The sequence below is a fragment of the Pseudopipra pipra genome, chromosome 9 (assembly GCF_036250125.1).
Source record: "Pseudopipra pipra isolate bDixPip1 chromosome 9, bDixPip1.hap1, whole genome shotgun sequence".
Classification (NCBI taxonomy): Eukaryota; Metazoa; Chordata; class Aves; order Passeriformes; family Pipridae; genus Pseudopipra; species Pseudopipra pipra.
This window is the reverse complement of record NC_087557.1, coordinates 20920465-20945900: the sequence shown is the minus strand read 5'-3', so window position 1 is coordinate 20945900 and position 25436 is coordinate 20920465. Positions and strand designations below refer to the sequence as shown.

General features: G+C 42.1%; 2 protein-coding genes across 5 annotated transcripts; both read right to left on the bottom strand.

The window, feature by feature from the left end:
• Positions 1-1028: 1028 nt before the first annotated feature.
• On the bottom strand, positions 1029-18215 carry MYSM1 (Myb like, SWIRM and MPN domains 1). Of its 4 annotated transcripts, none has more exons than XM_064665059.1 (21): positions 18048-18215; positions 17125-17270; positions 16026-16101; positions 15777-15847; positions 15433-15510; positions 15278-15304; positions 14669-14747; positions 13901-13999; positions 12541-13295; positions 11557-11687; positions 10604-10707; positions 9896-9973; positions 8791-8879; positions 8418-8472; positions 8283-8333; positions 7533-7607; positions 7055-7243; positions 6730-6862; positions 4884-4989; positions 4709-4766; positions 1029-4161 (listed from the first exon to the last, which is right to left on the bottom strand). In XM_064665059.1, the coding sequence occupies exons 1-21, from the start codon at positions 18198-18200 to the stop codon at positions 3997-3999; spliced, it is 2718 nt and encodes a 905-aa protein (XP_064521129.1). In that variant the 5' UTR covers positions 18201-18215; the 3' UTR covers positions 1029-3996. The 4 variants fall into 4 exon arrangements, 3 of the variants coding, with proteins under 3 accessions (XP_064521129.1, XP_064521131.1, XP_064521132.1); XR_010432792.1 differs by having other exon boundaries at positions 4036-4161; positions 7055-7256; XM_064665061.1 differs by lacking the exon at positions 17125-17270 and having other exon boundaries at positions 18048-18159.
• A 1427-nt stretch (positions 18216-19642) lies between these two features.
• On the bottom strand, positions 19643-20758 carry LOC135418574 (CARD- and ANK-domain containing inflammasome adapter protein-like). The gene is given in 4 exon segments (XM_064664013.1): positions 19643-20208; positions 20211-20231; positions 20234-20595; positions 20597-20758. Coding segments are annotated over 4 exon segments (1059 nt in total). The 5' UTR covers positions 20707-20758.
• Positions 20759-25436: the final 4678 nt, after the last annotated feature.

Below are 25436 nucleotides of genomic sequence, written 5' to 3'. Positions count from 1 at the left end.
TCTTTTAGTCCATGCTAAGCTGTAATAGCAGTAAAAGAGTTAATTATTTAGAACAGCAGGCTGCAAAGGGAATAATCCTGTAGGAAATGTGCATTATTTCTTTAGTGATCTCTGCTTCCATGGAAACAATTTCTCAGCACATTTCTAAATCTCATAAAAATAGGGCACTAGGTCTGTGTAAAACAGCAAGATGTTTCCAATTAAACAACCCCAATGCTTTAATCTGGGCCATTAAATACTTTGTCCAGCATCAAACATGATTATGGGATGTTAAAGCACCAGCTCCTTCCCATGTGCCGGCTCTGTGAGGATAAAGTCCCCCCCCATCCCTCACCTCCTCAGGGGTGCAGAGCACAGTCCCCTCCCTGTGCAGATGTTGGGGTGCACAGCTGTGCCACACCACACTTTTGGGGTGCACTGTCCACCTCCACGGTGTCTCTTCTCCCTCCACACCCCGTCTCAGGGCTCAGCACTGCACAGCAGAGCCAATTTCTCCAGCAGAGCCAGAGTCAGCCTGGCTCATGGAGCTGGAACCAACACACTTGGATCAGATCTGGGGTAGGAACATGGCTGGCAAAAGGCATCTGTGGGCATCTCCAGGATCACTGGGGTTGTCCATGCAAACAAATCCCTTATACTGTGCACCCAGCCATCCATCCTACAGCCAGGACTCTCTGAAACGCGTGTGGAAAATACTGGCCTCCATCCCCACATCCCTGCCATGAGCACCACTGGATCATTTCTGAAGGAGACTGAAGCAGAGGGTGTGTAAGAACAACTGAAGGGGACAACTCCACCCCCAGGTACAGCTCCTGCCCCGGGATGTCCTCGCTGGCCAGCAGTTTACATGCACTGGACAGAACAGCTTTGCTCTGAGCTCCAAACCTTTGCTGTATGAGCTGTGACAAAGCTCCCTCTGGTGGAACGGGACGTCATTCACTCACTTGGTTATTGCCACCGACCAGGAATAAAGGAATTCCAGAGCTGGTGCTCAGGAGGCAAGGAGCCATCACAAACACGGACACATCTTTCAGGGCATTGCATACACAGTCTTTATTAGCAGACTCTTCTCTATCATCAGTCAGGAATAGCAGAGAAGCAAGCAAAGGAAAAACAGTACTTAACATCAATGGCAACAGTGTTAACTTTCTGTTTGGTTTGGGGGTTTGTTCATTTTCCTCACCTGAATTGTTCTTGGAAAATTACTTATCTTAAAAACATAAAAATAGAGATGTTCCCTCCCCTTTGTACACAAGACCTGTGCCCTGTGAAGCAGCACTGCTGGAAACTTGAGAGAGCAAAACATAATTCAGCCAACAAATGCCCTTCAAGGATATTTGCACAAGTGACATCTTGGGGGGTTGTTTGGTTTTTTTTGTGGTTGCCTGTTTGTTTTTAATTTATTTCTTCCTATTTTAAACTCGAATTTCAGTTTTAACTGTATCATTCTACTCACTGCTCAACCATTCCTCATCTCCTGAGCAACACCTGGCAGGGTGTAACACTGGACCTACAGAAAGGAACAGTGGATTAATCCTCACAAGTGCACTGAAACAAAGCCTGGATGGGGAAAAAAAAGCTTTGTAATAAAGAATTTTCATGCCTGATCTGTGTTTGGTAGCAGAACTGGCACATTAGTAAAACAGATTTTTACCTCCTGGGAAGCCTGCAACTTCCAAACTCTCCTTATTAACCACTCAGACCAACTAAATGCTGAAAAGCAGATTAGTTATTTTCTTACCACAGCTCCTGCCAACAAAATCATTACTCAGCATCACAACTGTGCTCTTTCCAATTCCCACACAATTCCGTGTGCAAGACTGGATCCCAACGGTACCAGCATTGTATTTTCTCCACACCACCCTGCTCATAAACTCAGAATATTTGGAGTCTCTGTGCATGCCAAAGGCTCGGTCCTGCACCATGTCCTCTTCCCAGAGACTTCAAAAAGCATGTGTCACTCAGAACTTCCTTATATAACATCTCTGTTAAATCCAATTGATACAACTGTGTTACTTTAATTCATTGCAATCACTACAGAGAGAAGCAGCCAGCACAGTTACCACTGCTTGGGTAATCCTGATCCATCCTTAAAGGGCTGGGAATAGACCCTATGAGGACAGTGAACAGGATCTACTTCATACTGATGTTGCACAGGGGTTCAAAATTCTCCTGCTACAGACCAGCACAAATTACAGCTGTCTGTGTACATTGATCCTGGGGGATTTCCTAGAGAACCTATGGAAAACTGAACCCAATACCATGCACTGCACAGCACCCACAGCTGAGCTGTCAGGAATGCCTTCCCACTCAGAGTGTAGTTTAACCAGGAATACAGAAATCCATGCAGTATTGGGAGTGAGGAAGTCCCAAAGATGACAGTTTAGAGTAAGTGCAGCCTGAGCCAACACACTGGACACAGATGGGTGCACCAGTGGTAAATCACACACAGTAGTGGGACCCAAAGCTCTGCACCTGCAGATCTGGACACAGAAGAGAGCACAGAACATCCACCAGTACTTCTGAGTCCACAGCTCTTGAATGTGGGAAAATCACTGAGTATCAAGAGCTCCCATTTTCCTTTGATCAGGTTCTGCACCTTCCCCTCAGTGACAGAAAGAGTCTGACATTTCATGGTAAAAACCGTAACATCAGCTTCCTGTGAAGGGCTTTCCTCCTTGGGATGCAGCTCTATGATTTTAAAGCTTTTCAAATTCTATATAAATGAAAAGCTGAAACATATAAAATCTTAAAATTCCATTTATGTTATGTAGAACTAGATATATACACACACATATTTTTTCTTAAAATAAAAATTGAGCCCATTCTCTCCCCTCTAGATATAAACTCGACGTCTTGTTTCAGGTTTTCAAATACATTTTAGACCTCTCTGAGAAACTTTGCCAAGATAAACCTGTGTAAATACCTGTAGACAAGTCAAGTTTCCTTAGAAAGCAAAATTTAAAACACATTTCTTCTATAAAGAGTCACAGTGATACAGCTCACGAAACATTTCCAAGTTGCAATCAGGAAACTTCTCCAATCAAGATCAATCTGTGACTGATTTATCTGAATATACACCTGTAAGAAATCATAACTGAGAAACTGATATAAACCAGTGTTTTCTTATTAAACTGTACATTATAGAGAAGACTCCGAATATAAAAGTTGGGATTTTTTTCTTTACACACACAAATACTTTTCTTCTCCTTGCCCCCAGTTTGCCATCAACCCAGAGCTCGTGTTTCCACAGGAAACAGTGGCAATTCCAAGTGGACAAACGGCAAGGATCTGGAGAACAAGGTAAAACCTCCCCATAGAATGGAAGGTCAGAAAGGTTGCATTTCCACTGGAAACAAGCACAGGCACTACTGAGAAGTCAGGAAAAGTTGCCAGCTTTTCCTCCCCAATACAGAAACAAGATGGCAAAGAATGTGCCAAAAAGCTACTTGACCATCAGGATGAATGGGGAAAAACAGTAATAAAAGCAAAGAAATCAGGTGATGTATTTTGCTACAACTGAATAAAACTTCAGGCTGGATACCAGGAGAGTTGGAGCTACAAAGTTCTCATTTCAGTTAAGTTTCTCTTCTGTTAAGTTTCTCTTCAAACTTACAACCTCTAAAGCATTAATTCATCCTGAGTTAGATGGGTACCTGGAGACAACATTAAGAGAAAATTCCCAAACTGGAAGACCTGAGAGAGGACAAACTCTCCTTGAAGATGGCTGCACAGTATTCCTGACAGGTGTCCTTCTCCCAGAGCCACTCAATTAATGCTGTGTCCCTCGTTAGCCTGAGCCTCCCTTGGGCACTGGGGTCACACACAAAAAGAGCTTCCAAAGTATCTTTAAACCACCAAGATAAGATGACACTGGATTCTGTAACAGTCACTACTGAGGTGGGTAACAGTTCTGAAAGAGTTGACATAATGAGGAGGAAGGAGAGAAATCAAAAAATAACATCCAAATTCCATCACTTTGGTTTGCCAAAGCCATCAGAGTGGCAATTGGTGTGAACATTCCTTCTCACTTCCTTCAGCATTGCCCTTTTCCTCACTCTTGTATGTGGAAAGGAATAAGTTTTCTATCTGAGTCAAGAACTCTTCAGCAATGAGGCAGTTTGTTACCTTGCCCAAAGTCTTCCTCATGCACTCCAAAAGCTGGTCAAAACAAAAGAACATTTTGTTAAAATTAAAATTTTTCCTGAATTTTTTTTAATTTTTTATTACAAAGTGATTTTTATTTAGAATTAACACTAAAAAATTGTTCAAGTGTGCAATACAACTTTAAAAGGAACAGTGACACAGGAAAACACAGGTGATTTAAATCCAATTTTTTGAAACCAGCTACACAACAGTTGAATTCCAGAGCATTTTACCAACTCAGTTTTAGATTTGCATTGTTTATAAGCAAAGTCATGAGAGGAAACAAAAGAATTCAACGTGGGCAATTATTGTGTACAAGTGATTTGCCATTAAATCTTCTCGGAACTGAGGGTCAAACTTGGTGTCTGCACATAACACATTCCCACCTCTCTCAAAGGAGGATCCTTATTTTCCACTGTGTGAGTAAGTTGTGCCACAGAAGTAATTTATTGCCATTAATTTCCATCTCTGATTTGTAAAAATGTAACTTCAGGTGACCTCTGCTAACATGAAACAGATTCGCATTTAAAAAAAACATTTGACATTAAAAAAGAAAACTTACTTTCTGCAAACAAGTCAGGTCAGAATCCCTATGAAAAATTTTATCCATGGGGACACTGCTGTTGGAAGAAAAAGAAACAGGAATGCTGGAGAAAGGAGCCACAGGTCTTGACTGAAACAATAACAAACATACAGCAATTCCTAACTGGCTGTTTGTAACAGCAGTAAACACATACCTGTGGCAAAATCTGTACTTTTCAATTATCCACCTTGTTTTTTCAAATACTAATTCCCACTGAGGCTCCTCCAACATCTGCTGCACTTCGAATTTGTAGGGCAGGCCTGCAGTCAATGGAACATCATCATTCAGTGTTTCTAGTGCACTCCACTGTTTTCTTTCTCTTTTCAGTTTTAGATGCAATCCCTTCCCTCCCCATAACTGTTCCTGTTTGTTACTGACTGCAGAAGCCTGTGGTTCTGTTACTTGACAACATTAAGGAGGTTAAAGCAAAAGGATGACGTGTTTTGGATTCCAAATTTAATTGTGGTGGGAGTAGGAACAAATCTGTTTTCCTCCCTGCCCTCACCAATTCCCCAGGCCATAAGGAAGGACACAGAAATCTACAAAAAACAGAGAAAGAGAAAAATGAATTGAGTGTTTAGTACCACTTTTGTAGTGGTAAATTTCTCTAAGATTTAGGTGATTATTAAGTGAATAAAAAAAGGTTTTGTTTTTATGCCTGAAGGGGCTGCTGATGAGTATTGTTCGCTATTTCAGAGGAATTTGGCTCTGAAAGGAAGAAAATCTCCTGGTTTATTGCAGGTGGGGGAAGAGGAATTTAGCAAGAAAATTATTTGCAGGTTAACGATTCAGTTATCAAAAATCGGGGAGAAAGAAAGAGAGTGTGAATTTCAGTAAGTCATTTCCAAAGAGCCTGAGGAGATGCCATTTAGTAAAACTTTGATTTCAGGAGCTAAACAGAAATATGGAATCCTCTCAGACAGAAAAAGTGAGTGACTACAAAAAAGTCTTCTAAAGGCAATGAAGTTTGTCAGTAATTTAATTCCTCCACAAGGACGGGATGTGTGGGAAATGAGGATAAAATCACAGGACAATCAGTGTGGTAAACAGGAATTAGTGCACAGATGTGGCCACTGCTCCACTTCCCCCAGGACTGTGCAGTGAGTCTCCAGGCAGATGGTCTCCTCTGCTTACTTCCACAGGAAAAAACAGGGAGAACTGTTGGCTCACATGGCTTCAGCTTCTGCTGTGCCAAGAGAACTGGAAACCTTGGAGTGGGGATGCAAAAATCAGAACTTTATAAATAGAGGGAGGGAGGAGGAAAGAGAACAGGCAGCTACCAGAACCATCTTCTGTTGTCAGGGGAATTTTCCTCAAAAGAATGTCAGGGAAAGAGCAGATGATCTGATCATCACTGGAAATACCATGAATTTTATATGGTGTGTTCTTAACTGTTCAAGAAAGGAAAGGATCCTGTTTTCATTAAATGCCAATGACATTTTTAATCAAACCCCTTAGGTTGGGGTTCCTGCCAGCACACCCTTTCAGCTTTCCTAGCAAATTTGATCCTTTGACCTTCAGAATGGCACATTAGTCGAGAATTAAGGATTTTTGGCCACTGTAGCAGCCAATTCTTTGCTATTTACCTCTGTTTCCTCGGGCAGAGGATCTGTTCAGAATGTTGCAATGCAGTAAAGCCCATGCTGTACATGTGAAACAGTTTCTCAGCTGTTCATAAGGATTCTGCATGTAAATAACAGTGACTCTTGTCCCAAACCTTTCACTTCTTCCACAGATTGTGAAAAATACTAACACAAAAGAACAATCTTCTATCTATCTATATTTGTATATTCTTGTCATGACAGCAGGGACAACTTTCAGGATCACTCTTTCAGTGAAATTCCTGGGTTTGTCCAGCACGTTACCAACAGAAATTATACCGTTTGTACAATGCCATCACCTTACCAACACAGATACATAAATATCTGTTTCTCAAGTTCAAAAGCAGACATTTTCCCCCTTAGTATCCAAAAGGAAAAGGATAAAACAGATGTACTTACGGTAGGAACCATCAGCACTGATCTCATCACTAATGACCAGACAGGTGATCTGGGAATACGGCAGGGGATTATTCCGGTTGTAAGGGCTGATGATCATTCCGATGAACATGGCACCTCCCCGGGAGAAATAGCTCTGAAAAACCAAAAAAACACAAAAAAATCCACATATAAAAATCCAACCTTTTTCAGAAGAGGATGCTGAAATCTAAACCCCAGCATTTATGGCTGAGCTAAGATTAGAGCAATAATATGTACTACCACTGTAAATACCACGGAGGCTTTGGGCCTGGGGGTGTTTTTTGCTCTTTGTATGTTTTTGCTGTACCTGGTATTTGGCTTGAGTGTCTATGTCTCGTATGGAGGGGTTGGGATCGAAGGCTGGGTGGGAATGGTACCATCCAATGACCTGGAATCCTCTGGCAGCCAGTGTTTCTGAGGCCTGTGTCTGGGACACCGGATCCATCTCGCACTGCAGGCCTGTGCTGAGGCTGTTGCAGGGCTCTGCTGCACACACCTGGCAAAGAAACCTCCAGATGGATAAATGCAACAAACCTCCATCAGTTACATAAGACTTCATCAACAGAATTTTAAGAATAATTTACCAGATCTTCCTCATAATTTACCAGATCTTTCTCCTTCACAATTGAACAGAACTCTAACATTTCAAGACTGCAGTAATTAACTTAGATTTCATATATTTAATTAGTTGCCCTTCAGAAATAACAGTTACATTTATTCAAATTATATCTATTATCATATCAGTTTTAATATTTTAGAGAAAATGTAAAAAGACAAACACTTACTTCCACAATTTTATCAGCTTCAGAGTACCTTCCACCCAGCAGCCCTATCACTTCTGCCAGAGACACATGAGAGTGCTGGAAGATCAAACAGGTATGAAAGAAATGAGATTAAACAGCTATGGAAGTCTAAGTTGTGTAATTTCTCTTTGTTTTGCCCTGCACTCAAGTCAGTAACTTGTCAACGACATTTAGAAGGAAAACTCAAAACCACTAAAACCTCTCAAAACCCCATTGTTTCCATTTATAGCAAACAGAAAAGATTAAATTTGCTTATTATAAACACACCAGGGATGTAGTGCAAGGGTGTAACACGTCCACAGATGCAGCCTGGGCACTGCTGAACAACTGCACAATTTTGGTACAACCTGTCGTTCCTAAAAAAATCCCCACATTTTGCTTTGTAAACAAAAAATCAATTGCCAGACTGGTAGAAAACGAAGCCATAGATCTCAGAAGGACAGACTGTCAGGAAGTAGCTTTATGGAAATTAGATTTAAAGTGTGACAGAGAGTAGTAAGCAGTAAAGCAGTAAAACTCTAATTCATTTTTCTAGAAGGTAAATAGTTGTACAGTAAGCAGAATATAAAAAGTATTCATCTTTAGGGGCTTTATTTAATACTAGGTTCTCACTTCTAGGTGAACGAAAACATTACTGTATTTCTCAGTCTTCCTGAGAAGAAAACTTCATTTAAAAAAAAAACCCACAACACAGAGATCATAGCTTTTTGAAAGACAAAACTTAATCCTCACCAAATCCATTACTAGAAGTGCTTCAGAAGACACTTTCACCTTAAAAGGCTCCTGAAATGATAAAGACAATAATGAGTATAAGAAAAGTAACCCAAGTAATGAAGCCTTGTTGGTAATTCCCTCAGAGGTACATACCTGCTTCTCCTCCGTGAACAGACAGCAGGGTATCAGCTGAAAGGGATCAAAGGAACTATAAAATGAAAGAAAATTTCTCTAAAGATGTAGGACAGTCAGGAAACTTTTCAACTTTCCCACTGTCACCTCAGCTGAGGAGGAATAACCTTGTGTTCTTCACTGGATTTTCTCATCCCACACTAGGATGACTTCCACCAAATACAGAAACATCACTCCCCACACTCGTGAATTGCAACAGGAAACATGTGAAATGCATCCAGGCTATTTCAGCCCGTGACACACACTAATGCTTTGCACCTTTCCAGCCTGACACAAGACATGTGTTCAACCTCTGACAGATCTGTGTTTGAACACGAAGCACATCCAGTAATACCTTTTGGGTTGTCTCGAACCTTTGGAAGATTTTGCAGGTTTCAGTTTTTCTTCCTCTCTCCTTCTTGCTAATTCTTCAGCTGAGAGATGCTAAGAGGGTTCAACAAAAAATGAAATGTCTTAATGTCTGAAGTGCTGCTTCAGCAGTGATTGCAAAACCAGCCCAAAATCAATTCTTGATATCACTGTCCTCTTGATATAATTTGTGTGTTACAGAACTACTGATGGCAGAGGCAATAGCCATGAACCAGGCAGTGTGGAAGGAGTGACAACCAGAGACCAAGCCCACAAGATGCCTGATGAGAGAATTCTCATATGAAATCAATCAAATTCAGTAAAATCACAGCCCACATCACAAACCAGGTGTAAATCCAAGTGTGATAATCTGCCAGCACAAACCATGCTCAAAACTTATCACAACCCCTCTTTAGGGATGAGTGTTTTCAACCTTTTTTTCCATCCAAATACGTAATTTGCAAGAAGTGTTCGAATTATTAATCTCAATCAAAAACAGTATTATGGAAGTAATTGTTACAGGTAATTACTAAAGGTGGCAAATTAAGAAGGTTTTCTATACAAGAAAAATAGATGTTCTTCACTTTTCATATAATCTGAAATTGTAGGAATGGACAAGTATTTTCTTTCCAATTCTCCCATAAAATATTTAGACTTGTATGAATTTTTAAAGCACTTCATAAACCACAGAATTTCTGGGGATATTGCTAGTAGCAGAATTAATATTAGGAACTCATTATCACCTGCATAATGAGCACAAAGAAACCATATAGGACTGAAAAAATAACATTTAAATGGTATTCTCCCATCCCTTACCATTTGCTTTAAGGCAGTTAACTCAAAAGCAATGGATCATGAAATCTCCTACAAGATAAGGCAAAGAGCTTTAGGGGCATAAAACCCCTGTGCAAACACCAACTTTAATTATCAGCAGCACAAAGATGTACCAGCTGCTGCATTACTTTCAAATTACTGCTTCCACAAGAGAGGTTAAGTCCCTATGACACAACTGTTCCCTTGTCTGTTTGATGCAACACCATCTGCCAGCAATCAGCAAGAACTAAGGAAAGTTAAAAACACAGAAGGGTCACCTCGAATGTCTGTCCTTCCAAATCCTTGGCATCACACCAGTTTCCCCAGGGGTCTCGCACTCGCCGCCTTCTTGTGCGCTGTGGCAAGAAATCACCAAGAGTCAGGGCTCTCCCCCTGCAAAAACTGCATTTACTTCAGCTGGCAGCCCCAAAGACAGTGTCCAAAAGGGTACTGCCACAGGGGTGTTACCAACACCCTGGTGTTCTGCAGACTGTCACGAAATATCATCAGTGGAGTTTTTGCATTTTAAGGCAGTAAAGCCTGTTGGTGTTCCGAGGAAGCTCAGCACCCCTGACAGCAACAGGGCACTGTTATCCAGCCCTGAATTCTAGCTCAGACAATGCACAAAACTATAAAACCAGGATGTTTACATCCAGTGGATGCTACAGCTCTTTATATTTCAATTTATTATATTTTTAGTGGGATTGATTTTGTGTTTCCTCTCATCAGCTGATGTATTTTGCTGTGAAGTACTTAAAAACTCTGTACTACAAGTGAATATGAAAATTTACTCTGGGAAGCCTTGGTAATTCATGTAGTTACTACTGCACTTAATTGTGTGCATAAGGCTCTCAGTAAACCATATCCTACTCTATTTAACAGTTAAAATGCAAGCAACTTAATCACCCACTGCAAAACACTTCACTATGAAAGCTGGACAGACTCTCCCCATTCGTGCTGCCCTCCGGCTCCCCCCCAGGCCGTACCATGGACTGCAGGCGCTGTGCGAGCTGATAGGCTTCCACCGTGTCCTTGCCTTCCCGGGATCGAGTCCTGTCGGCTGCCTGGGGCCGGTTGTACACGGCCTGCTCTGCAGGAGACACAAGGGAGACACTGCACGTCAGCAAAGCACGGAGACACTCAGCACTGCTACACAGACAGGACAGAGGTGAGTGGGAGACACTCAGCACTGCTACACAGACAGGAGGACAGAGGTGAGTGGGAACGGCAAATGCCATTGTGGAAAAGGCAACAAAAAACCCCCTAGAGTAAAGAGACATCTCTTGTTGGTTATAATTCTGTTATTTTAAATAACTTTACTTCAGACAAAAGGTATTTGCAAGACATTGCTACTCTCTCAGGTGACTGTCATTCAGCTTTGGACCAAAATCCATCCAGAGACTCTAAAACAACACCAAGTTCCAGGTGTATATACACTTTAAATATCATGTGATTTTAACATTTGAATAGTTTAAAAACTAGCCCTGAGGATGAAGACATTGATGTTTATTCAGGAAACAGTTATCATTCAGTGTGGGAAAAGTAACAATAACTTGAATTTTGTCTTATAAGGAAGGAGGGCAGAATTTCAGATACAGTAGGTTATCAGGAAAAAAAAAATAATCCAACCCTAGACACACAGAAAAGCACAAAACAAAACAACCAGTCCACCAGCTCATGTATGGTTAAACATGAGGGAAGGCAAAAAAAATAAAGAAAAAATAAAAAGGTTTTGTGTAAAACAAAAAATCCATAATCCTGTAAGCAGGTTACAAACTCCAGATTTTCCAAGGTTGTGAGAGACAATCTACTCAGAAAGTCCTTCCTTAGCAAGGACAGTTGTGTATCCCCTGGGTGAGCAGTGCACCCTAACGTTAGGCAGTCCTTCAGCATTACCCCAAAAGAGGCTATTTATTGGTTCCCACAGAAACATCCCTACCACAGCCGAAGTTAATGGCCCCGATGAGTTCCAGGTACGTGTGGATCCGGCCAATGCAGTTGACGTCACCGCAGTTCTTCAGGCCCGGGCGCACCGAGGTCTTGTTCAGGTACTTGGGTTTACATCTCTCCCTAAAATCAAATCCAGCAGAACAAATCATGGGGGGAGGAAGGAATTGTGTGACTTTAACTGAGGTCCTGTTTTCACTCTCTGTGCACTTATTGCTTCCTTTTAAACTGACACTGAACCTTTTCAGTTCCACACTTCTCTGAACATGGAACTTTAGTCTTTCTTTCACCCACAACAAGCTGACAGTACACAAGACAACTGAGTGGAGTCTGAGTTAAACTCAGTAATTATTTCTACTTAAAAGCAAGCTAAGCAACAGAGTGACCACACAAACCAAAATGGCAACAAGACAAACTGTACCTTGAGCCTGCTGCCACAAATCCCTGGGGTTCCTTACACCAGCTCTTTAGAGATGGAATAAAAAATATTCAAGTGTGCAAGCACTACACCAAATTGATACTTACTTAGAGGCATTCTTTTGCTCAGCATCATTTGTTCCAGCACAGACTTCTTGCTGCCCTTCTGTAAAGGCAGTGCCCCAATGCTGCAGACCTCATCACAGAGTTAATGTCACCAGTTATTTATTTTGAGGAACCACTTATTAAAACCCTTCTTACATATCGGATGGCAAAAGTTGGAAGAAAATAACATAATCCAAATGCATGCAGCTTGTTCTGATACAGGACACTAATTTTCATAATGCTTCAAAGTATGTTCATTGCTTAGCTTCCAGAATGCCAGGAAAAAAATGGGAAGATGCAGAAGAAGCATTAATAATGAATGCTGTTCACTGGCAAGCTACCATAAAATAATTTTACTCTTTTCAGAAGCTGCTAGTACCAAGTAGTGTTTTAACTACAACAAACCAGGACACCTTAATCACTTATTTCAGTAAGAGAAATCAATGCATCTTACCATTGATCCAAAATATAATTCCTGATTTTCAAGTAACGCTCTGGTGTTTTGGCCTGGCGCCCTTCAAAGAACTCGGGAATAGCCTGCTTTTCCTCCTCCAGAATGATGCTCCTGTCAACCTCCACTTCTTGATCAGGGGGCTTCAGCTCCTCTGCTTCTTCTTGATGATCTTCATCCGCTTGGCAGGGGGAAGGAAAAAGCAATCCATTGTCAGCTGGGTTTCTTTGCTCCTCACTGGGCTCCTGAGCAGTCGCTTGTCCAGTACCAAGAGATGTTACTGCTCCTCCTTGTTCAGCTCTCTCAATATAATTATTGTACTGCTGGAAATCTAAACTCAAAGATTTATCACCATTCAGGTGCTGGGAACACGTTGCTGCCACAGCAGGAAATACCAAGGCATCCACTGTATCCTGCCTGGTCTGCTGAGGATCTTCTTTAGGCAAAGCAGTCGCAGAACTGTGTCCAGCAGATGACAAACCGTGTTCCATTCCTTTTGTTTCTTCAACTGGACTTTTTGGAATAACAGATAATTCAGATTTTCCAGTTTCTTGCTGGAAGGTAGGAGAGAGTAGCTCATCCATGTCATCAGTTATGTCTACTTCTTCATCATCTGACAGCTTTTCAATTTTCACTGCATTCAGATTAGGGTCTGCACGGCCTCTCAAATTTCCAGTTTCTGCCCTTATCCCATCTTCCATGGGAACACTGCTCCCACGCTGACTTTGCTCTTCTTTTTCAGAATCACCATTTTTTGCCTTAGGAAAATATCAGATACTTTAAGAAGGGAAGAACAAAACAATCCCATCTGCCTCCCAAATAATCAGAACTACTTCATTTGAACAGCGGATATTTTGAAGCGTTTCTTCCTTATCTTACCCTTTTAATATAGTTTAATCCACTGCAACTGACTTTGGCACAGCATTAAAGGTATACTTTAGCCCAAGTGTAAATTAACACGTATTTCCAGTCACAGAATCCTAGAGAATACTTATCTCTTCCTAAATGTCCCCAAAATCTCAAGTGAGGTTAAGCTTAAAACTACAACACACAGCAAGAACAGCTGTGTAGTGGAAAATAATTTTCATACTAATGACAAACAGTGTAAGAGGCCACAATTATACTACATTTTTTGTTTAGTTATACTAGCAATAAAAATACAGGTTATTCTAGGAATTTGAAATCAGGTCTGAATTATTTTAAATCTGCAAATAAGCATATTCCACTTTTCTGAATATGGGAATAAACAGAGTATGTGCTTTGCCAGCAAGTGCCCTGAAAAGACAGATTAAAAGCAAGCTGTACATGCAACACCACACTTGGCAAACAGCCTTTTTGCCAGCTCCAGAGATCCTCCATTTACCTTGTTCCTAAAGTACTGCCGAGCGTAGCTCTTGACCTGTAGGACAGTTCGACTCCCGATCAACTTGGCGATTTTTGTCCACCGGCGGCCGAATTTCACCTGACACAACAAAGCACACTGAAGGCACCCAAACTCTGACATTCCAGACATTGCACTTCACGTGCCAAGAGAGTTTAAAACCTCAGCTGTTCACTCAAATGCACAAACAGTACAGCAAACCCACGGTAAAGAACCTCACTATTCATGTTCTACCAAAAAGAAAATGGCATCCAACGGTAAGAACTATTGTTATTCTTCTTAACTACAGCATCTTCTTCACCCTCTTCAGGCACTCTGTAAATTATGCTGCCTGCTATCCCAAGGAATCCTACTGTGCTTGGCAAGCAAACCCTATTACATTATATTACATATAATCTCTGAAGACCTTACAACAGTAGTTAAAGGATTTCACTTTATTTGCCTTAAAAACACACTACACTTCCAATAGTTAAGAACAGTATTGTGACTGTGCAACTCATAATGCTGAGTATTTGAGGTATTTTGTGCTCTCAAATTGTAATCAGCCTCCCATGAACAAAATCTGGTAAAGAAAACCATTTTGGGTTATCATTACACTCTTGGTAGATGGCAATTACTTTTAACATGTTAGAAGAAAAAAAAGCAGAAGCCTTAGAAGAACCATATCACGCTTATTCATATTAACTATTCTCTTATTTAGAATAAATAAATTAATTCAATTAAAAATATTACATCTATAAACAAACTCACCAGTCCTTGTTCAAACAGCTCTTTTTCCTCCAATGTCCACTTCAGGGAGCAGCCAGGTGGTTTTGCAGGTGACCGGACCCTGGGAAAGCAGGAAGCAAAAGTTGCTGCTTTCCTAAAAACATTTAATCCTCCAACCCCAGTAACTCAAGGTACCTTCTGACAGGGGAACTACTCCCTTTGTTTGGTAAAACTCAAAGTATTGTTTTAAACATGAGTTTATAAACATGATAAATAAAATACTGAGAATCAGCTTCCCCACCACAAAGGAAGGTTCAAGGCAACTCAATATTCATCAGTGACTAACGGTACAGAAATAAATCAAAGCAGCAAACAGAAAAGTTCAGGCAAAAAAGCCAACTAGAATTAACAATTTTTTTTCATAAGGACCACTGTGCAACAAAAAAACCCCCCACTCCCCTATTTTACCATGAGGCTATTATTATACACAGTATTTCTTCCTGTTGAAAGTTCTCTTATATTATTTTGCACAGCCAAACCAAAGGAACTAAGGAACTGTAACTTCTTTTTTTTTTTAAACAGTTTCTCGTAACTGAACTTAAATCAGACACCACGTTTAAAAATGCAACTCAATCATTAAAATGTACGTACATGACTTTTCCAGTTTTCTTATGAGGGCTGCAAATAAAAAACAGAGTGAAAATAAAAATTAGCAATTGTGATGCTGTTGCATATCTCAGCAAATAACCCTACTTTAGGAGAACTTTTCATTTCTTCTCATCTAATTTTTCCCAAGCACATCTTACCTTTTCACAGATCTTTTCTCCACTTCCTTTTGGTTGAGCCATATTTTTTCAGAAAGTGATTTATTAGATAAATAATACCTGAGATATTGCTAAGTAACTTTTTAAAGCATCAGGGATATTTGTACATGTGAGAATTCTAAAAATCATATAAATTATACTGGTTCAGAATTACCCAGTTGCAGAAACAAACGCTGCAGTTTCTGCAGCAGTATTTCTTCAATCTACCTACAAGGTGGCAGGGCTTCAGTCATCTTAACAGGAAAAGATTAGTGCAGTTCCTTTGGAAATAGGAAGTTTTCTGTTTTTCTACAGGAAAACATGAAACCAAATCAGCAAAAGGATACTCTTCTTCCAGCAACATCTTCTCAATGACAGCCCTGTTTTCTTCACTAATGCTGCTGTCCAATGTCCAGGGCTGCAAACAACACAACTGTGTTTTAATATCTGAATTCCCCAGAATAAATATATAATGCTTTCTAAAAGTAAGGAAAAAGCCCTGGTTAAAAACCTAAAGAGCATGTACGTGGAGGGAAGAGCACACAGCAGCTGTGATAACCTTGCTAAAAGCACCACTCATTTAAAAAAATACTTACAAGACTGTTGCCAGTTCTCCAAGATGAATCGAGATAGTGATCCTGCAGCAGGCTTGATGCTGGGTTTTCATGATCTCTGAAAGAGATTCCATTGTGCAAGACAACTGTAGTTTAATATTAAAAGTGTCACTGAGTTCTAATATCTCCACTTAACATTTCTACATGTTTCCCCCAATATGGTAAAAACACCTTCTTGTAAAGACAAACTTGTTTTCCTGCCAAGGAAAGCTCATACTTACACAAGGGTTAATTGTACAGGGCTGTTAGTATCATGGAATGGTTTGGGTTGGAAGGGACCTTAATGATTATCTCATAGGCAGGGACACCTTCCACCAGACCAGGTTGCTGCAAGCCCCATCCAACCTGGCCTTGGACACTTCCAGGGATGGGGCAGCCACAGCTTCTCCGGGCAACCTGTGCCAGGGCCTCAACACCCTCACAGGGAAGGATTTCTTCCCACTATCTAATCTAGTACTCTTACAGAATTAATTCAGTTTATGCTTGATCTTTTCTGTAAATAACTACTTATTAGAGATCTGCCACTGATTAACATCATTGATCAACTTCCTTTCATTTTCATGCAGCATAAAATCTGCTTAGTAACGCAAGTAATTAGCTGTTTAAAAAAATCTTTACTTCCAGAGCATTCAGACAGTTCTAATGACTAATTAGCCCTATATCCCCTGCAGTGCTACTAATTTAAACTCATTTACTATTCTGAAATGCGTTGTGCCAGCATCTCAAACACCTCTTTATAGGATAAAGAATAAATCTCCATGTACAGTCAGAACCCTACACAACTCCTGCTTCTTTTGGAGCACACCAAGGACAGGGTGGGATCAATATCCCCTTTGCCCAGCAGCCTGTGTGCAGCAGTGATAGGTGCTGCCCTAGGACAGCAAGTCTCTGCTACAAACCTCTTGTTCTCTTCCAGCACCTGCAGGTGCTCCTGCAGGACAGTCTCTGCCTACTTCACCATCCCTTATCCATGAATTTGCTGAAGCCCAGAAAGCGAACTGAACCCTGGGCTGCATCCAAAGGATCACAGCCAGCAGGTTGAAGGTGATTCTGCCCCTCTGCTCTGCTCTTGTGATCCCACCTGGAGTGCTGCATCCAGCTCTGGGGTCCCCAACATAAGGAGGACATGGAACTGTTGGAGCAAATCCGGAGGAGGCTGTGAAGCTGGTGAGAAGACTGGAGCACCTCCCCTATGGCGACAGGCTGGGAAACTTGGGGCTGTTTGACCTGGAGAAAAGAAGGTTGTGTGGACACCTCACAGCAGTCTCACAGTACCTGAAGGGGCCTACGGGGAAGCTGGAGAGGGATTCTCCATCAGGAACTGTAGTGACAGGACAGAGAGTAATGGGTACAGACTGAAAGAGGGGAAATTTATGTTAGATATCATGAAGAAATATTTTCCTGTGAGGTTGGTGAGACACTGGCACAGGTTGCCCAAAAAAGGTTTGGATGCCCCATTCCGGGCAGTGTTCAAAGCTAGCTTGGATAAAGCCTTGAGCAACCTGGTCTAGTGGGAAGTGTCCCTGCCCACGGTAGGAGTAGAACTGGATGATCTTTAAGGTCCATTCCAACCCCTTTACATTCTATGATTCTATGACTGTTTTTTGCACCTCCCTCCCGGCGTTCAGCTCTCTGACCCTCTCTGCCTCCGCCAGCTCGCGAACACAGTTACACAACCCAGCACCTTCTCCATGTGTATTTTTAAGGATTCTCCCAGCAGCCTCCGGGCGCTGTTCCGAGCTCTGGGGGATCCCTTGGCAGCAGTTCCGTGTTCTCCTCACACCAGCGCTCCCACAGCCCCGTTCCCTCTGCCCTGCCTGACGATGCTCCACACCGGCGCTGCCCCCTCTCCACAGGCACTCCATGACACTCCAAGGTCTCTCCCCGGAGCGGCAGGAAGCGCCCGGCCAGGGCCGCCCCCTCAGGAGCGGCCGCCCCCCGCGACCCCCGCCCGGCGCAGGGGGACGGGCCGCGCTCCCGGAGCCCCGCGGGACCCTCACTCACCCCGGCGGGGCCCCCGGGTCCCCCTCGATGTCCACCTCGGGCTCCTCCGCCGCCGCCATGACACCGGGACGGCGCTATCGCGGGAAGGGGCGGCCCCACGGCGGCGATGGGCGGGCACGGAGCGATGAGGAGCGGCCGGGCGGAGCCGGACATGGCGCTGGGGTAGGCGGAGCGCGGGGCGGCTGGAGCGGGCGGGAAGCTGAGGGACAGGGCCGGGCTGTAAGGGGGTATGGATGCGCTGAGGGGACATGGCCCAGCTGAGGGACATGGCCGGGCTGTGAGGGGACAGAGCTGGGCTGAGGGGACATGGCCGGCGTGTGAGGGGGCATGGCCGAGAACTGAGGGACATGGCCGGGCTGTGAGGGGACATGGCTGGGCTGAGGGGACAAGGCCGGCGTGTGAGGGGGCATGGCCGAGAACTGAGGGACATGGCCTGGCTGTGAGGGGACATGGCCGGGAACTGACGGAGCGTGGCCGGGCTCTGAGGGTCACGTCCGGGCTGTGAGTGAAGGGGTGACGGTCAGGCAGGGGCTGAGGGGCAGCGCGGGATGCGACAGCGGGAGCCTGGAACCGGAGCCCGCCCTGGTGAGGGGCACCCCGAGTGCTGGGTGCGCATGGAGAAAAGGAGGCTCAGGGGGGACCTTCTCGCTCTCTCCAACTCCCTGACAGGAGGGTGAAGCCACCTGGGGGATGAGGCTCTGCTCCTAGGGAACAAGGGACAGGATGAGAGGAAATGGCCTTAAGTTGTGCCAGGGAAGGTTTAGATTGTACATTAGGGGAAAATTCTTCACGGAGAAGGTGGTCAGGCATTGGAACAGGCTGCCCAGGGAGCTGGTGGAGTCCCTGCCCCTGGAGGTGTTCAAGGAACGACTGGATGTGGCATTCAGAGCTCTGGTCTGGTTGACATGGTAATCAAAGGTTGGACTCAATGATCTTGGAGGTCTTTTCCACCCTACATAAATTCTGTGATTCTGGAGGCCTGCACAGGCCATACATCCCTTTGTCCTTCAAGCATGTGGTCATGTCTGTTCCTTCATCTAGAGACGACAGCACAGGGTGTTGTGTGGGTCAAGTTAAGGTGTTGTATTATGGATGCCAAAAAATCACAGTTTTGTTCCCATGCATTCTTAAATCTGTGTTTCGTTTCACAAGAAATATTTTGGTGTTTGTGGTAGCTGGGCTTTTAATCATATACCGAAGGGAAGAGTTGATTATCATTACTGTCCACTCAAAAAAGTGTTTCTGTTTATATTTGTATTGTCATCTCAATACAAATATTTCAAATCAATAAAGTCTGTTGCAACCTTTTTATTCTGAACATTTCCTCTTTGTGCTGGAGTGAGTTTGTAAGTGAAATTAATAAAGAGCAAATGTGATGGTTTTTGTTATCTCTACTTGAAAAAGCAAAATCTAGACAAATGGTAGCATGAAAGATAGAAAGAAAAATAGTTAATAATTGTTATAGTCTTAGGAATACCTTGCTTAAACAATGCTTAACTAAGCTGTCCAAACAGGCTGATATTCACAAATATATGAAAAGTTATCTCCTATCTTTTCTTTTTTCATGAGTCTTGATTTATACTAGAGGCTGTCATCTACAGTATGTTTAAGACTGGGGCTTTTTTTTTTGAGTTCCAAGTATGCTCAGACCTCTGAGAAACAGCGTAACTGAGAGCAGTCTGTCCTCTCTCATCCTTCCCATCGGTGAGGGCACCAGCCTGTAAAAGCATTTTGGTCAGACTGCTCTCATCTTTAAGAGCTGCCATGTGCAAAAAGCTGTGCTGGTTCCTGCACCTTCTTGCCTCTTCTTTCAGGAGCATCTTCAGTATGTGACTGTGGTTATTCTCTGCACCCAAATGAAGGGATGTCTTGCCCTCCATGCCCAAACTGCATAGAAGCACCACCCCGGAGAAGCACTCGACTGCATCACCATGGCCTCTCTCAGCAGCCCTGTGCAGGGCTGTTCTCCCTTTTCTGTCCTTCACACCTGTCTTTGCACCTTTGCTGATCAAATATTCCACAATCAGTGGATGTCCATGAGCAGCTGCAACATGGACAAGTGTTTCACTGGTAGAGTTTAGTGCAGTGATATCATTATCTTTGAGTGTTTTCTCTAACTCAGAGCCTTTGGCAACTGCAGCAAAGACGTCAGCAGCAGCACATCTTTTCTAGGCTTTGTGTCCTTGGAAGTTGAGTTTCTTTTCCGTTCTTCTTAGTAGCCCATTTATGCTTTATTCTTCCAGGACGGTCTTTTTTCCCCTGCTGCTGTTCACTGCTATTTTCAAGTCAAACCTAATCTTTTTCAAATAAATACCCAACCGATTGTCTTCTGGCATCTCTAATGCTTTCCTTTACTTCACCAACATATTTTCATATCTTGCTATAAAGTCTTGGCTCCACTTGCTTTAAACATGGGTAAAAAAAGACCTTGGAGGCTCGTTCACCTTGAGAAATGAGTATGTCTAAAATCCGAGAGTTCTTTTCTGTTCGTGTCCTGTAGAAACTCATGACCGTCTTTTTTTCTGGAGTAAAATCCCATTTTCTGTGAGTGCAGGAGCTGGTCTGGGTCCCTTTTGCCTTCCACCAGCTCTTCCTTTTTAGTCCTCAGGACTTGGATTGCATATGGGTTTGCAAACGGGGTGCTTGACTGCACCATCATGCTGCTAATCAAAGAGTGAATTGAGGTGTTGTGGGAAGGTAAATAGGAAGTAGCAAGGAACTCTGAACAACAACTGTTGTAGTTCAGAGTAAATCTTTAAAGAATGAGAAAGAAATCGAAACTCCCTCACCTTTGGGTTTCTAGTTGTTAGAAGTCCTTTGATCTCCTCTCTTCTTCCTTAGCAACGAGTGCAGTTTAATAACAGAAGTCTGTGATATGTAAAGATATTCCAATTGGAAGGCTTCTTCCAGATTTTTTACACGTAATTAGGAATAAAAAAAATAGCTTTTGTGAATCTGATATTTGAATAGAAGATATTTGTTTGTCGAGTTTCTCTGTTCCTCTGGCCAAGCTGGTTTTTGTAGGTCCCTAAATGACCAGTCGATTAAACAGGACAAAAGAAAGTTGGCGGCATAGTTACTGTTGCCACAGTCACACCTCTGGTATGATCTGACATGACAGTCCACACTGCCACCTATGCAGGTGAAAACCCTATAAAGGAATGAAATAAAAGCATAAAGACCAAGATAAAAAATAAACTGGATAAGCAGCTGATTATAAGAAGTGATCCAGCCTTTCTAGGATGAGCTACAACTGCAGTCTATGGGGTGTATTTAACTTAAAGGCCAATTATCTTGTCATTGCTGCTCTAACCCAAGTTAATTCTGTTACATGAGGTAGATCAAGGCATGTGATTCAGTGTGCAATACTTAAAGGATAATTAGAGCTTAGAATCTGTGCACTTGTAGAGTCTTCCATATGGATAGGACCTTGGAATCTAGCTGTAATTAATTTAATTTATTGGCGTTAAAAATCCTTATGGAGATAAGGGCACAAAGTAATAATTATGTACACATTTTGAAACCAACTGAGAGAGAAACTGAGATTACAGAGTTCTGGAAGATCTAGAAGTAAAATGCTCCCAGAAGCTGAAAGCATGACATTCTTTAAGGAAATGGGAGTTTTTGGCATCAGTTTCTTAGTTCAGTGCCCTTCCTGCTGGGTCCTGCTGCCTTTGCATGTGTTTTCTTAGTAGTGGGTACAGTGTGACTGATAAGATTTGTAATTTTTTTCTGTTGACTTTAATTTTATAAGTGAGATCGCAAAATTTATTCTATTAAAAAAAAAAAAGTTTTATTGAAGAAATAGCCAGGAAAGGCAAGACTTTTAATATATATTTTGAAAGCCAGCCAGGTATCAAGTCAGCAAATTTGACAGCCAATTTAAGAGCCCAGTAATTCCTCTGAAATGCAAAGAAGGGCACTACACCAAGAATAGCAAAACCTTTGTCATTTAGTTAATGATTGTTAACTCATAACATGGAAACCCGTGGTTTATTGTAGGGAGTCAAGAGGACTGAATTTTGTTCCCAAATCTGCCAGTGACTCAGTCTGGGATCTGAAAATTTTTTAGTCTTCAGGTTTCACTTAGTAAAGTAGGGAAGATCTATCTGTGCCTTGAGTAAATTAGTCTTTACTTAACATTTGGGGAAATGGGATCTACTTGTTGTCACTGTTATTCTTCCCGTGTCAAACAGAGATGACAATACTTATCACATCCACAGGAAAGTTGTGAGCTGTGGCAGTGGAAAACGCTGAGTGCTGAGCAGTGTTGTTAGTAGAGATGGCACAAGAATTTTTAGAACTCCTGAAAAAATTTACAAAAAGAAACTGTGATATTCTTTAGGAGTCTGTTAGTATGGCAGTAATTTCCCGGGGTTCTGAATACAGAATTTTCCCTGGGAAGCGATCCTAGTACAGATGGAAGGGTGCAGTTCTCCTCACTGGCCTTGAGGAGGAACATTTGAACAATATTTGCAGGCACCATCTCTTTCAGAGCCACTGTGGGACTTTATTTTGGGGAAGTAATAAGCAGCAAGTGGCATGTTATGAGATGCAAATCACAGTCTTCAAAATATAATCATGCATTTTTTTTTTTAAAAAAGTTCCTCATTATAAATATGTGACTCAGGAGAAAATTCTGTCTTTAACAAGAATCACAGTTGGCAAGAAAATTTTGGAAGCTTATTGTATGAATTCATTTTTAGAAATTATGTTTTAGAAATCCTTATTTTTTAATTACTATTTTAACTACTTATAGAATTAAGCCTTTGTTCCAACAATGACTTCACAAAGAGGTTCAGAATTGGCTGTTTGAAGGATGCTTTTTTGTTTGTATCTTTTTAACTTACTAACTCACTTTATTTGACACGTAAATGTTTTAGAGAAGGGAAAAATATTAAGGTTCCACACCTCTTCTCCTGTAATTTAAGTGCATGAGGGCACAAATATGTGGGATCAGCAGGAAGCTCTTCATTGAAAATCAAAACGGCAAAATTCAATATTACAAAGGATCTAAGAAAAGAAGTAAGTTGGAAAGAGGAAGATGCCAATCCTTGGCCTTCTTTGTTATTTTTTGTATTTATTTGTTGTCTGAGGAACATGAGGTGATTGTGTTTCTCTTGCTAAGTACATCACAGACCTCCTTTATTTTGCTGGCCTTTTTTAGCTTCATGTACTCAAGGACTGGGTTGTTAGGTTATTCTAAAAGGTTATTTATTAGGTTATTTTAAAAAGGAAATGATTGGCTTTGCTAAATTTACAGATTTGAAGGACAGGTGATGCTACTGATAGGAAAGATCTCAGTTTTTGCCTCTGCTGAATGAGTGGCCATGCAGGGAACTGTTTCAATCCAGCTGTACCTGGGAGACTTGAGCCAGTTATTTCTGATGTGCAATCTCAGTTTTGCCACTAACTTGTGTCCTTGGGCCAATCCCTTAATCCCTGTGCCCTGTTTACACAAGCATTAAAAAAGGAAATTTTTTTCTACCTCACAGACATGTCCTAAGTGTTCATTACTGTTGGAGCAGTGCTTTGAAGTTATAGAGTGCTTTGAAGTTTCTGTCCTTTGAAGTATTGTTTTCTGACTTCTCAGCGATGAACATTTATTTCTTAAATTAACGCGGGCCCGTGTTTTCTGGCTTATTTTATGTTGCCATGTCATCATCAAATATACGTTTAATTTTCTCCATTTTAATTTCTCCAAGATGAAAGCAACCCAAAGTACACCTCGAGTGTGGTTAGAGGGACTGAGAAGGGACGTGAGGCACCTGCAGAGGTCACCCTTCCTCCACCGAGGCTCTCACCGAGCTGGTTATTGGGAACGTATCTCGCTGTGGAATAACCAGTCTGGAAGAGATAATAAAGCCAACTGCATTATCCAGACATGATGAGGGATGGAGAAATATCTCCGGGTAATCAAGGCATTTTCCTTAATAAACATGGTAAAGCTTTATTTTGGATAACCAGGAATCTGAGTGTGGCTGAGCTGGTTGAGGTTGAACTATATTTAGGTATAGCTGGGTTGAGAAACAGCAGTGCTACAAGTGCTCGTGGTGATGATTAGAGTGAGCTTGACTTATTATAACACTGGAGGAGAAGCTGACTAGTCAGAATGTCTGCAAGAGGCAAAATGTGGTGCTTAGTTTTGCCTGAAGATGAAGTGCAGTAAATTAGGCACGTCAGGAGGGGAGCTTTGGTGCTGAGCGATCAGTTTGTGTTCGTCATATTTCTGTAGAGAGCAGGCTCGGGGCCTTCCTGGGGCTGAGCAACCTCTGCCCTGGCTGGTATTTAGATGGGAGGTGTTCCCTAGGAAAGTGCCATCCCCTGAGTGGAACTGGCACATGCAGGACATGTGGATCAGGGGGCCTGAGTGGGGCTGCTGAGGAGGGGAAAGCTGAGCTGCTCAGCCTCGTGTTCTGTGTCTGACTCTGCTCCTCCTGCGGCTCGTTGGCAGGACAGAGCCCCCCCTGCGGGGCCTGTGCCAGGCACGGGGCTGGAAGCAGGGACCTGCAGAAGGCACAGCTTCCTGGATGTGGCCACTGCTCAGGGATGCTGGCAAGGTACTGACAGTGCAACAGCTGGTGTAACAACTCAGGTATTTCATTCCATTTCCAAGCCACAGCCTTATCCCAACCCTGTAGTGCTGTTTCCTCAGGCATAACCAAATGAAGATCATGTTGTCCTGCACCCCTGCATTGCAAACTGTTCTTTTTTCCAAAAACATGTACTTTTATTAAGTTGCCAACCTGGGGTGACTGTGAGTGGATAACAAACATCTGCAAAGTGCCCCTGATGGCTGGAAATGCCCACAGAGCAGGAGGGCTGGATCTGGCTGCAGGAATGAGGCTTAAAGAACATAACTTACAGAAGTGAGGATTAGGATTGTTTTCCAGTTTACCATGAATATATCAGTGAATTTAAGAAGAGTGACCAAACTACTTAGAAACTATTCTTTTGCCATTCAAGTTTTTGAATAATTAGATTTAAGTATTTTTCCAAAATTCTTCATGGAATTACTTGCCAGGTAGTTTTCTGAAAAGCTACACAGTGGAGGCAGAAGAAAAAAAAAACCTTTCTATTTTAGCTTCACAGAGCTAAAGAAAAGCAATGTTTTTGTTTCAGAACATAATAAATAAATAAAAGTTGGTCTGAAAGAGGCAGAAAAAATGTTAGTTGTGATATGATGAAATACATATTTAGTTATTTAGCAATTTTCACAATACAAAGTTAAAAAAAGAAATATTACAATTTTTGTGTCTAAGTGATAAGTATTACTAGTTATTTGTTTCCATACATATTTATTCTGCAGAAGTCTGTACTGTCACAAGCTTAATTTAAATTTAAGAACTATTTTGGTTGTCAATCTATTGACTAAACATGGAAACTAAT

Bases quoted from the DNA above. Each gene is read 5' to 3' on its own strand.
- MYSM1 (XM_064665059.1), bottom strand. From the start codon at position 18,200: ATGTCCGGCTCCGCCCGGCCGCTCCTCATCGCTCCGTGCCCGCCCATC. The intron at 15,511-15,776 runs GTATCCTTTTGC...GCAATATCTCAG, and splicing joins AAGATGTTGCTGGAAGAAGA to GTATTATTTATCTAATAAAT. The intron at 11,688-12,540 runs GTAAGATGCATT...ATTTGATTTTAG, and splicing joins AATTATATTTTGGATCAATG to GGAGAGATGTAAACCCAAGT.